General features: G+C 41.4%; 1 protein-coding gene across 1 annotated transcript in view; it reads left to right on the top strand.

Moving 5' to 3' along the window:
* LOC148538954 (eukaryotic translation initiation factor 2-alpha kinase 1-like) overlaps positions 1-12,742 on the top strand; it is a 222,279-nt gene that overhangs the window by 127,019 nt on the left and 82,518 nt on the right. Inside the window, exon 12 of the mRNA XM_088451962.1 lies at positions 9,012-9,120. Coding sequence (XP_088308088.1) covers positions 9,012-9,120 — 109 coding nt within the window. The remainder of the gene's footprint in view (positions 1-9,011; positions 9,121-12,742) is intronic.

Raw genomic sequence — 12,742 nt, 5'->3', positions numbered from 1 at the left:
CTTGTGCCCACTCCTCTCCAAACTATCTTTCTCTTCGTATGTGATCGCTGATAGAAAGCTGCGGGTGGGAAGACACCCTTGCTGATATACGGAAGTCTTATCTGAAAATCAGACCTTATTATTTGTGCACACTTCTAAATAAATACTTCACATATTTTCCCTGAAAAGATGGAGGTTTTTTTGTGATACTTTTAGTTGACATTAAATGCATGTATAGCGTGAATGCATAATGAGTGTTTTACTTTGATAGATAAATAAGAAAAATCAAAGTTTTCATATGCTATGTAAAATATATTGAGCGGAACACTGATTATGATGGAATGGTGTTTGTTGCACTGTCCTGGGACATGAGACTGTGGGTTATGATGACAATACCTTTTTTGGGAATTTGCAAGAGCAATGAAGAAAATTCCTTTTTTGGGGCACTCTTATTATTGAAATTGTAAAGATAATGATAATTACAACTTAACTTTTATTACCTACTATTATTATAAAATATTGTTAGATAAAAGGCGAAAATGTGTACTATATATTCCTGTATAATCTATATATCTAGGAATTCACCTCCATTCGTGATAGTTCAGAAATTACTATTAATTACGTTAATAAATACATATATCCCTTATCATCACATCAAACGGGTGATGAATAAGTGTGCAAATTAATCTATTACCTGTTATTGTATAATCTCCTATGAATAACTATATGATTGAAAATGCCAGAAATGACACAAAACCATCAAGACATTGCCATTAGTTCAGCAATTCATTCAGTATAACGATTTCTTATGGGTTCACTAAATATTGGTATACTATACTTGACCCTTGGAAAAAGCAGTTTAGTATAATTATTGCAGCAGTGAACAATATAGAGGACTGTCTGCGTATTGATATCAGCATAAGATCTGATCTTTGCTAGATCACTCTGGTATCAAAAATGACTCAGAAGAAAATAATATCAATAATTGCACATATTCCTGTAGGTTATCAAGATGTTATAACCATTACAATATTGTACATAATTAATGAAATAACAGATTGCACATATTCTTTAGTATTGTCATATGTCCCAGTTGTAATCAGACATTACAATATTGCACATTTCCCTATAGGTTATAATGTTGACACAATTGTCACACGATTTGCATTTAAAGAATTGCACATGCCCTCAATATTGCCATATGTCCTAAATGTAACTAATCAACATCTTAATTATTGCACATGTCTCTGTGAATCATGATAGCATCCACTTATAATGCACATATATTTCTTGCAACGGTGAGCATCACCGTATTGCACAATTCCCCAGAAGTTAGGACGATATAGTAAGCGTCACACAATTAGCACTTACCGTATATACTCGAGTATAAGTCGACCCGAATATAAGCCGAGGTACCTAATTTTACCACAAAAAACTGGGAAAACTTATTGACTCGAGTATAAACCTAGGGTGGGAAATGCAGCAGCTACTGGTAGTAATCCCTCCCCTGGTACTTTCCCCCAGTAGTAATATTCCCCCTCTGGTAGTGCCCCCAGTAGTAATACCCCCCCTGGTAGTGCCCCCAGTAGCAATATCCCCCCCTGGTAGTGCCCCCAGTATTAATCCCCCCCGTACTGCCCCAGCAGTAATCCCCCCCCCTGGTACTGCCCCCAGTAGTAATATTCCCCCTCTGGTAGTGCCCCCAGTAGTAATACCCCCCCTGGTAGTGCACCCAGTAGTAATACCCCCCTGGTAGTGCCCCCCAGTAGTAATCCCCCCCTAGTACTGGCCCAGTAGTGCCCCCAGTAGAGAGAGATGTAATAAAAAAATAAAAAAAACACTTGCCTGAAACCCCGCTTCTGGTCCCGACGCTGCTACTGGCTCATCCAGCCGTTTTGCATTATGGGAGAGACGTCGTCATGACGACGTCTCTCCCATTACCCACTGCGGGAGCCGGAAGATGGCTCCTGCAGTGGGAGCAGCAGCAGCAGATGAGAGTCTGACAGACTCTCATCGGCTGCTGATTACAACAAACACACAGCTGCCGGCTCCGGCGGCTGTGTGTTTGGCAGTGTGTAGTGCTGACCGAACTCTGTCCGGTCAGCGCTACACACGCGGTGCAGCTGTGTCACAGAGACACAGTCTGCACCGCGGCCCGCATGGTACGCTACTCAGCTGCGTACCCTGCGGGCATGACTCGAGTATAAGCCGAGGGGGTGCTTTTTCAGCACGAAAAATGTGCTGAAAAACTCGGCTTATACTCGAGTATATACGGTAATTGCACTTATCCTAAGTATTGCCATATACCCTAAATGTAAACAGTTATTTAACTCAAATATTGCACATATCCCTGTGGAAAAAGTGTAATGCATCCAATTATATTGTACATATATTTCTTTCAATAGATTTGTATCTTTAGGTTAAAAAACACAATTTATAGGGTTTTCAATCTAGTATTTAATAACAATTAGCAGCAATGGACTCAATGGTAATATCAATCATGTTGTTATTGACATGATCCGATGATTAGGTTTCAGAACGCAAAAATGTAAATAAATTGCACAATTATTAATTATAACAACAGTCTAAATAAATGATGAGGGGGACCACGGTAATTAAAGACAAGACAGTCCGCATAGATCTAGCTATCCTAATAATATTATCGTGTGGTTTTAATGAAACATCATCCCCTTAGATAGACAAATTGAAGACAGGTTACTTATAATAGATATACAACAGTAAGACACTTCAAGTGTTCCTCACTTCTGCTTTCACCGGTTATTCGATTCTTACGTATTTAACTGGCAATGAGAGAGTGAGGAATCTAGTGTCTATAGAAAGTATAGTATAGTGGTATTCTGTTAAGGGTCTTTATAATGGGTGTTAGGTAATCCCTGGTGCCAATTTGGTATTGCAAGGGTTAAATTCGCCCAGACCAGTCAGAAATGCCACCAGAAATGACAGAGTAATACTTAATGTAACCTGTAGACAGTGTTGTTATAAAAAAACACAATTACTGAATTCTCATATTAATTTCTTTCTATAAACATTCACATCCCCCATATGTGCAATGAAATTAAATGATACAGAGCACTGCTCCTGTTTACCACATCTATGTAAGACACTCGTATGTGACCATCAGCATCGGGATAGACGTCAGCGTGCACCAGAGGGATCCGTCAGCCTGTCTGCCTATTAGCCCATATGTGTAAGGCTAAATGGCCGCGCACTACTGAGCACCGACCCGGGAACACTAGTCCGCATGCAGGAGGGAGTCTGACAGCGTGCTGCCGGTATAAGGTTGTAAAGCCGCACACAGCTGAGCACCGGCCCCGGAACACACGTCCACTGCAGGAAGGAGTCTGTCAGCGTGCTGCCGATCAGGCCGACGTCAGGAGGAGAAGAATAGTATGAAATGGAGTTGACGCGCGTTTCACCATCTAGGCTTGTTCACAACAAGTCACCTAACCCCCTGCTTCCATCATTTGGAATAAAAACTATTAGTGGCCAATCAAATTTGTCCATAGTTTGATTGACATAGATATGGACCACTTAGCATCCCTTTAGGTTTCAACTAACGGAGGACATTATTCATTGGTCAACATGTAATACAGCAGTTCTCAAACTGTGGGTCGTGACCCCAAAGTGGGTCGCGGCCATCTCAGCTTGGGGGTCGTGACTCACATGGGGTGGGATTGATGACCCTTCTGAGGAGAGTGAAACCAGTTGAACTGTCTGTTATTTCAGACTCCTCAGATCACTGGCTGAGAGATCTGAGGAGTCATCAGGCAGCCCCATCCCACCCCAGTACTCAGCTTCTCTTGTCCTCCTGCCCAGCAGCAGAAACTGATACACAGGCAGCAAGCCTCAGTAGCAGACAGATTCAGAGGAGCCAGTTGCCAGACTCTCTCTGCAGTCTGTGCAGATGTTAAGTAAGTGCAGCCTGGGGGACTGCTGCTGCCAGGGTGGGAGGACACAGAATGTGTGTTGATTGCTGTGTAGGGAGAAGAAACTTCACCAAGAGGAGGAATGAGGGGAGTGCCGAGCACAGACCCTATGGGGGAACAGGGGAGCACGCAGTATGGGAACTGGAGGGGGGGGGGGAACAGAAAAAAACTAATTTATTAAAAACCCATTGCCTCCCCCCTGTCATCCACTGCCTCCCCCTTGAAACGCACTGCACCCTCTGTCTTTCTCATCTACTACATCCCCCTGTCACCCACTGGTTCTCCCTGTTACCCACTATGTCACCCTTAGCCTCCCACTACCTCCCCAGTCATTCACTGATTCCATGCCACCCTTTGCTGCTCCTTGCCACCCACTGCCATCCTCTGCTTCTCCCTGCCTCTCTGTCACCCACCGACACCCTCTGCCTCCCCCTGTCAACCAATGCTTCTCCCTATTACTCACTGCCTCCTATGTCACCTATTACCTCCCCAGTCACTCTCTGCCTTTCCATGCCATGATCTGCCTACCCCCATCAACATCTGTCTCTCCCTGTCATCCAGTCACCCCTGCCACCCTCTGTCTCTCTCTGTCATCCTCTGCCTCCCCATGTGAGCCACTCGTTCTCCATTACCCACTGCCTCCTATGTCACCCTTTGCCTCCCCAGTCACCCACTGTCTTCCCTGACACCCTTTGCTGCTCCTTGCCACCCACTGCCTCTCTATTTCACCCACTTCCTCCCCCTGTCACCGACTGATTCTCACTGCCACCCACTGCCTCCCCCTCACCCACTGCCATCCTTTGCTTCTCCCTGCCACCCACTGCCTCTCCGTCACTCGACACCCTCTGCCTCCCCGTCACCCAGTGCTTCTTAAGTGGGGTGACTATATTGTGGGCAATAGAGGAGGCACCTCCATTGTCTCCCATAGTTCTGCCCCTGCATTAGCAGATACCTCACTTCAGTTTTGCATCTCCATAGTGCTACTGTGCATGAGCGGTCTGCTGACCACGCATGTGTGGCAGTCATTCTGCAGTAACTTGCTGGGGTCCTGTAATCATTTTTATTGTTAGACGGGGGTCCCAGAGCAAAAAGGTTTGAGAACCCCTGATGTAATAGATACTTAGTAAATGTACAGGTGAGAACTCAAATTATATAATAAATTAAAATAAAATTTAATTAAATTAAATTAAACAAAACTTACATTCCATCCATTATGCAATTTATGTTTACTCTGATTATTGAATATACTAAAATAACCAAAATTGTATTCATTCTTACAAATGGCTAATAATAACAAAAATGAATAATTATAACATCATAAATTGTTATATGGAGAATCGTTCCAATAAATACTAAAAAAAAATCTAAAAAAATAGTAACTTTATATATTTATTCAAGGGACTATTATATAAGAAAAAGAGAGAGGAGGACCTTATATCTAGGCCTCTCTAACTGGAATTCTAATTATATTTACGCTATAAAATTAAATTGTAATGATTAGATTCAGATCAACCAATTATTGATTATGAGAATTATATCATTTATATTGGTGATAATGAATAAATAATTGAATAAATAGTGAATTAATTGTGTGTAGATGTGATGCATTAAAATTAGTATGAATATAAAACCATTATATTAAATTAAAACCACTAAAGTGATAATAGAAGAAAGGACAAGAGGAAATAGGTGATCTTAAGTGTATATTGTGAAAATTATACATATAATTAATTAAATAGTGACAGTGAAATAATTATATGAGCCTAATAAAAAGTGTTTGGGTGATAGAATCAATCAAAATGTTAATAAAAGTGTAAAAATAAAGGATGATCTAAAGAATCAATGTATAAATTATATCCGACTTGTAAAAAGCTTCAAGTCCTGTTGGACCTACAGAAATACACTAAAATTAATGTTTTCATTCATTCCATTTGGAGCAATGTCCAAGTCTGAAGGTCCAATAGCTTTCCATCCTCAAGAGTTCTTTCATAGTATCACCTCTTCTGATTCCAAGATTAACTGTCTCCACATATTTTTAGATCTTTGATGGATCCTCCATGTTTAAAATGAAAGTCGGGCTACAGTCATTAATTGTTTAATTTTAATTAAATCTGATCCAGCATTCCTGATAGTGCCCATGTGTTCAAGTGCCCTCTGTTTAAGCATGCGAGTTGTCATGCCAATGTACTTTAAACCACAGGGACACATTATGCAATAGATGACATTTTGGCTTCTGCAGTTAATACAAACTTCATTTGTTTGATGTTAATAATATGGTCACAGATTTTGCAGGAGCCACATGGATAGGTCCCTAGAACTATGGGATTTTTTGGAAGATATTTAGTATAATGACTTCTCGTGAGATGATCTTTTACATTTTTTGACCTTATCCAACTCATGGCAACCGTTTTATAAAGTTTAGATGCCAAATCAGTGTTAGAGAGAAGGATAGGCCAATGTTTTTGTATTGCATTCTACACTTATCTCCAATTTCCACAGAAGTTTCCAACGAATCTAATATTGTCTGACTTTATCTTCTCCTTTGATTTGCTTCCGCCATAGATCAATTCGTCTCTCTTAGTTTGAGAGGCAAAATGGCGGGCTTTCTTGATAATTTTACCGCTATATCCCCTTTCCTTTAGACGGTTACTCAAATCAATACTTTTACTTTGAAATGTTACCTCTTCAGAGAAATTTCTCCGGAGTCTTAGGAATTCTCCTTTTGGTATGTCATCCAAGATAGGAGGAAAATGCGAACTAGAGTGATGAAGTAGACTATTTGTTGCTGTATGTTTCCTGTAAAGCTCCGTATATATCATGTTGTCTTGGTTTTTGTATATCTTTAGATCCAAAAAAGATATACTAATGGGACTTACTTCATAAGTGAATTTAAGATTGATGTTATTACTATTCAGTATATTGATAATTGAACCAGTTGTTCTGAACTTCCTTCCCAAAAAACAGTATGTCATCTATGTAACGGAGCCATGTGATCGCATATTTAGTGAGATGGTCATTGTCTTCTTTGAAAACAACCTCCCGCTCCCACCACCCCAGAAATATATTGGCATATGTGGGGGCACATGCTTCCCCCATTGCCGTGCCTCTGGTCTGTAAAAAGAATTGGTAATTAAAGGTAAAGTAGTTTTTATATAGTATAAAATTAAGGAGCTTTAGAAGAAATTGTGAAAGTTATCCAGACCCTCTATCATCAGAAAATACTTCACCGCTGCTATACCATCATCATGTCCTATACTGGTGTATAGTGATTCATCATCTATACTTACCAGTAGGTAATTTTCATGCAGGTGTATGTCGTTGATCTTTTTAAGTACATCTCTGGTGTCTTGGACATATGAAGGTAGCCCTGTAGCATGTTGTCTTAAATGGGTATCGATGAAAATACTAGCCTTCTCTGTTATACTCCCTATGCCAGATACTATTGGCCGACCTGGAGGTTCTGTTAGATTCTTATGAACCTTTGGAAGCATGTAAAATGTCGGAATGTTTGGAGTATCAATTGACAGAAATTCTTTCTCCTGTTTCGTAATAATACCTTCATGAGCAGCCTTATTGATGATGTTCATTTAAAGGTCTTTGAAATTATCTGTTGGATTCAGCATCAGTTTTGTATAACAGTTGGTATTTTCCAATTGTTTTTTTGCCTTTTTCATATACATGTTGGTTGGCCATAACACGATATTGCCACCCTTGTCAGATTGCTTAATGACAATATCAGGAATGGATTTAATATCTTCTATAGCCTTTCTTTCTTCTTTATTAAGGTTATAATGTTGTTTTTGATATTTATGTTTTCTATGAATATTGTCAAACTCTTTAGATACTAGATTCATAAAAACCCTCACTTCTGGGCACACATAGTCTTGTGGCCAGAATGTGGATTTTTTCTTACACTGAGGTCTAGTTGTACTCGTATTAGAGGATTGAGTATTAGGATTTTCTTCCCTTAGATCTTCTAAGATCTGAAGAATATCTTGTTCCTGTGGTGACCAATTTATAATACTATCATTTACCTCTGTTTCCTGTTTGTTTGCATAGAATTTAGTCAAAAGAAGTTTGCGACAGAAAATCCTGAGACTGGTCTCCCATTGGAATCTGACAAATTGGCTCGTGGGTGAAAAGGACATGCTTTTTTCTAACACTGATATTTGTATATCTGTAAGAATAAGTTGTAATTAATAGTAATTTCTGAACTATCACGAATGGAGATGAATTCCTAGATATATAGATTATACATGAATATATAGTACACATTTTCGCCTTTTATCTAACAATATTTTATAATAATAGTAGGTAATTAAAGTTAAGTTGTAATTATCATTATCTTTACAATTTCAATAATAAGAGTGCCCCAAAAAAGGAATTTTCTTCTTTGCTCTCGCAAATTCCCAAAATTGATACTTACCTATTTATTCCAGGGAGCACCACCAACACACATTGTTATTTATACGAATATTTATTTGGAACAATAACGCGTTACAGTGGGTTTTTTTGTTAATACATACTCATATAATTATCCTACCTGTGCAGGGCCCCATTCCCTTTCCCCCCTTCCCCCTATTATTTAACTGATGACAATACCTTGTCATTATGGAGAAATGAGGCACAGTGGTTAGCATTGCTGCCTCACAGCACTGGGATCATGGGTTCCATTCTTACAAATGTGTGTGACATTTGTACGTTCTACCAGTGTTTGGGTATATTTCCTCATGGTACTTCGTTTTCCTCCCACAATCCAAAGACATACTGGTAGGTCAAATGGCTTCTGACAGAAAGTTAACCCTAGTGTATGCCATGTGTGTCAGTGTGATAGGGAATATAGATTATACATGGCACTGGGACAGGGGCTGATGTATGAAGAAATACTCTCTGTAAAGTGCTGTGTAATATGTAAGCACAATATAAAAATAAATAAATTGTGTCTCCTAAATATACTGTCCTTACCTCGCAAACATTTTCTGTTTTCAGACAGTTGACAAAACTTTATCTAAAAATACATAATTGCTGGAAATACTATGCAGTTAGAGATAGGTTACAATGACGTGTAATTTTGTTTTCCCACAGATTCAGTATCATCTAATGCTGTACATACAGATGAAACTTTGTGAAAAGTCTTTATGGGACTGGATTGAAGAGCGAAATGAACGTTACAGAAAAGGGACAGATTCTTCAAGTATGTAACTGACATTCTGTATTAAATTGTACTCTTTGGGAAAGCTCCTTATATTTAAGTACAGGCAGCACCTGCACCTGTTTCAGGAATCCGACTTTATACTATCTATTAATTCGGACTCTACTGTTCGATTGGAGGATCCTCCTGTTATTTCTCCATCTTGTCCTAAGGGATTAGTACCTGCATTAAGGGTAGTGGAGGGGGATGTGGAAAAGCTGTTCAGAAGCCTGAGGTGTAGGAAAGCTCCTGGCCCGGATGGTGTATCGCCATCAAGTTTGAAGATCTGTGCAGAGCAGTTGGCACCTGTTTTTACTGGGATTTTTAATTGATCACTGGAATCGTGTAGTTTCATCCTGTTCGAAGTCTTCCATGATTATTCCAGTACCTAAGAAATCCTTTGTTAAGGGGTTAAATGATTACAGACCAGTGGCACTGACATCTGTGATCATGAAAACATTTGAGCGTTTAGTGTTGACCCACCTGAAGGACACCATTGGGCCCTTTTGGGCACTTTGAAGTTTGCCTATAGGGCAAGTAGGTTTGTAGACGATGCAGTTAATATTGGGTTGCATTATGTTCTTTAGCACTTGGACTTGCCAGGAACATATGCAAGCGTCCTGTTTGTGGACTTCAGCTCTGTGTTCAACACTGTCGTTCCACGCTTATTGTATCCCAAACTTTGGGGGTCCCAGTGGCTACTTGCTGCTGGATTGTTAATTTTTGGAGGATAGGAAGCAGCAGGTTAGGTTGGGTAGGTTTCCATCGAGTATTCGGGCGATCAGTACGGGGGCTCCCCAAGGATGTGTTCTATCTCCCTTGCTTTTCTCCTTATACAAGAACGACTTCACCTCGAGTGACCCATCCGTGAAGCACTTAAAATTTGCAGATTATACTACGGTTATTGGTTTCATCAAAGACGTTGAGGAGTCCGCTTATAGAAGAGAGATTGAGCGGTTGGTTCATTAGTGTAGTCGTAATAATATAGAGCTAAATCCACTTAAGACGATGGAAATGGTAGTGTATTTTAGGAGGCATTCTCCTGTGGTGTCCCTGATCACTATTGTGGACAGTGTGGTGTCTGTGGAGGAAAACTTTAGGTTTCTGTGATATCCAGGGACAGACGCCATGGTAAAGAAACCACAACAAAAAATGTATTTCTTGAGGCAGCTCATGAATTATAACTTGCTGAAGCAATTGTTAGTTCTTTTCTATACTGCAATAATCCAGTCTGTCCTTTGTACAACGATCACTGTGTGGTTTGGAGCGATAACAGAACAGGAGAAGAACAGACAGAGAGAGTAATTAGGGCCACAGAAAGGATTATTGGTGTTGATCTTCCACCTATTAAAGAATTATGTTTAATTAGGACTTGTAGGCTAGCAAAAAATTCTGTGGAGGATAAAATGTACCCTGGTAATGACTTATTTGATCGCCTTCCGTCAGGTAGGCGTTATAGATCGCGCCGGGCTAAAACTGCTAGGCACTTAAATAACTTTTTTCCACAGGCAGTTATCCTGTTGAGTAATCAAGGGCTAGTTTAGGGAATAGGAGGTCCTAGGAGTCTGTGATGTATTTAATTATTAGGACTATATGACTGCTGTTTTGTGTGTGTATGTCATGGTTGTTTTTATTTGTTTTTTTATGAAAAGTAGTGGGCTGTGAGGGAATCTAGCTAGCAGGGCTCCTCAGACCCCAGAGTGCCGCCGGGACTCAAGGGGACAGGTGAGGCGGGTCCCCGCTTGCGTCTATGCGCAGTCTTACCTCCGGTCTCGGGAGATAGACCAGAGGAACTGATGTGGACACCGGTTTGTCTGGGATTCCAGTAGACCACCTGGGAATAACCTATACTGGCGCAGGGGACAGCTAAGGCCAGGGACCTGGTGGTTGATGTCAGCATAGGGGAGAAGGTCCTCTCCCTGTTGCCCCTTCCCCAGCTCAGGGCGCCATACCAATGCAGTCTTGCCGCCACTGAGCTGCTCCTCCCTCACTCTCCGCCCCTTCAGAGACTCACGGCAGCCATTTTCTGCAGTAGCCTCAGGTCTCCGGGAACGCTGGGACCTGTCTCCCTGTATACCTCTCCCAGGAGCAAGGTTATACCGCACTATTTCCTACCAGCCACTGCGAGCTGTGTAGCTGAATTTAGTGCCCACTGCAGTTAACTTGTTTGCTCTGCATTGACTTGTGCTAGCGCTGCTGTCTGTTTACTTTTCTCAACTGTCAGCTTAAACCTTTCCCTCTTTCAATATAACCCTGGAATACTAAGGTATAAGGGGCAGTGTTCTCCCCAGAAAATGTTTCCAGCCGTGTGGCAATTAGAAGTAACCGGGTGCACCCGCGCACGCAGGGAGGGTACCTAGAAACCCCCCTTGCCCGCCACTCCATCGCAGCCCAGCTTAACAATAATTTTTTTTTTTGTTTAAAACATGTGAGCCCTGCAACTGTCCCTGGCTGAGCTGCCTCTAGGGGGAGCTGCAGCGCTTGCGCATAGCTCTTCCCGGGCAGTTCAAATAGGGCACAGCACACCAGCATTGTTGGAGGCTGAGACATCGGAGCTTGCTGCGTGACAGTGACCAGCGCTCTCTCCCAGAGCCGCACCACAGGTGGGTGTAATGTTTTACATGTGGGGGGAGGGTGATCTTTGTCAGTGTGCCAGTCTGTGTGTGTATAGGCTTTGTCAGTGTGTGTGTGTCAGTCTCTGTGTGTGTGTACATGCTTTGTCAGTGTGTGTGTGTGTCAGTCTCTGTGTGTGTGTGTGTGTGTGTATAGACTTTGTCAGTGTGTGTGTGTGTGTATAGGCTTTGTCAGTATGTGTCAGTCTCTGTGTGTGTATAGGCTTTGTCAGTGTGTGTGTGTATAGGCTTTGTCAGTCTCTGTGTGTGTGTGTGTGTGTGTGTGTGTGTGTGTGTGTGTGTGTGTGTGTGTGTATAGGCTTTGTCAATTCAATTTAAGGCAAAATCATTATTCATTTCTGCAGATCACTGTTGCTTGTTTCTTTGTAGTGTGTGTATAGGCTTTGTTAGTGCAGTGTCTGTCAGTGTGTGTATAGGCTTTGTCAGTGCAGTGTCTGTCATTGTGTCAGTCTCTGTGTGTGTGTATAGGCTTTGTTAGTGCAGTGTCTGTCAGTGTGTGTGTATAGGCTTTGTCAGTGCAGTGTCTGTCAGTGTGTCAGTCTCTGTGTGTGTGTATAGGCTTTGTTAGTGCAGTGTCTGTCTGTGTGTGTGTCAGTCTCTGTGTGTGTGTATAGGCTTTGTCAGTGCAGTGTCTGTCAGTGTGTGTGTCAGTCTCTGTGTGTGTGTGTATAGGCTTTGTCAGTGCAGTGTCTGTCAGTGTGTGTGTATAGGCTCTGTGTATATGTGTGTGTGTATATGCTTTGTCAGTGCAGTGTGTGTATAGGCTTTGTCAGTGCAGTGTGTGTGTTAGTGTGTCTGTGTCAGTGCAGTCTGTGTCAGTGTGTGCGTCTGTGTGCGTGTATATGTCACTGTGTATGTTTGCGGTGCCGCCTTTTTATTTCTTCAAGGAGCTGAAAAGCTCCATATAAATATAGTCAAGTAGACTCCAAATAAAAAAGTTCAACACCCGGGGTGCAGATCCTAAGAACTAAGCAGACCGCTCAGTCTTGAAC

The sequence above is a fragment of the Taudactylus pleione genome, unplaced genomic scaffold, assembly GCF_031769625.1.
Source record: "Taudactylus pleione unplaced genomic scaffold, aTauple2 ptg000032l, whole genome shotgun sequence".
NCBI lineage: Eukaryota > Metazoa > Chordata > Amphibia > Anura > Myobatrachidae > Taudactylus > Taudactylus pleione.
This window is presented reverse-complemented; position numbering and strand designations above follow the sequence as displayed.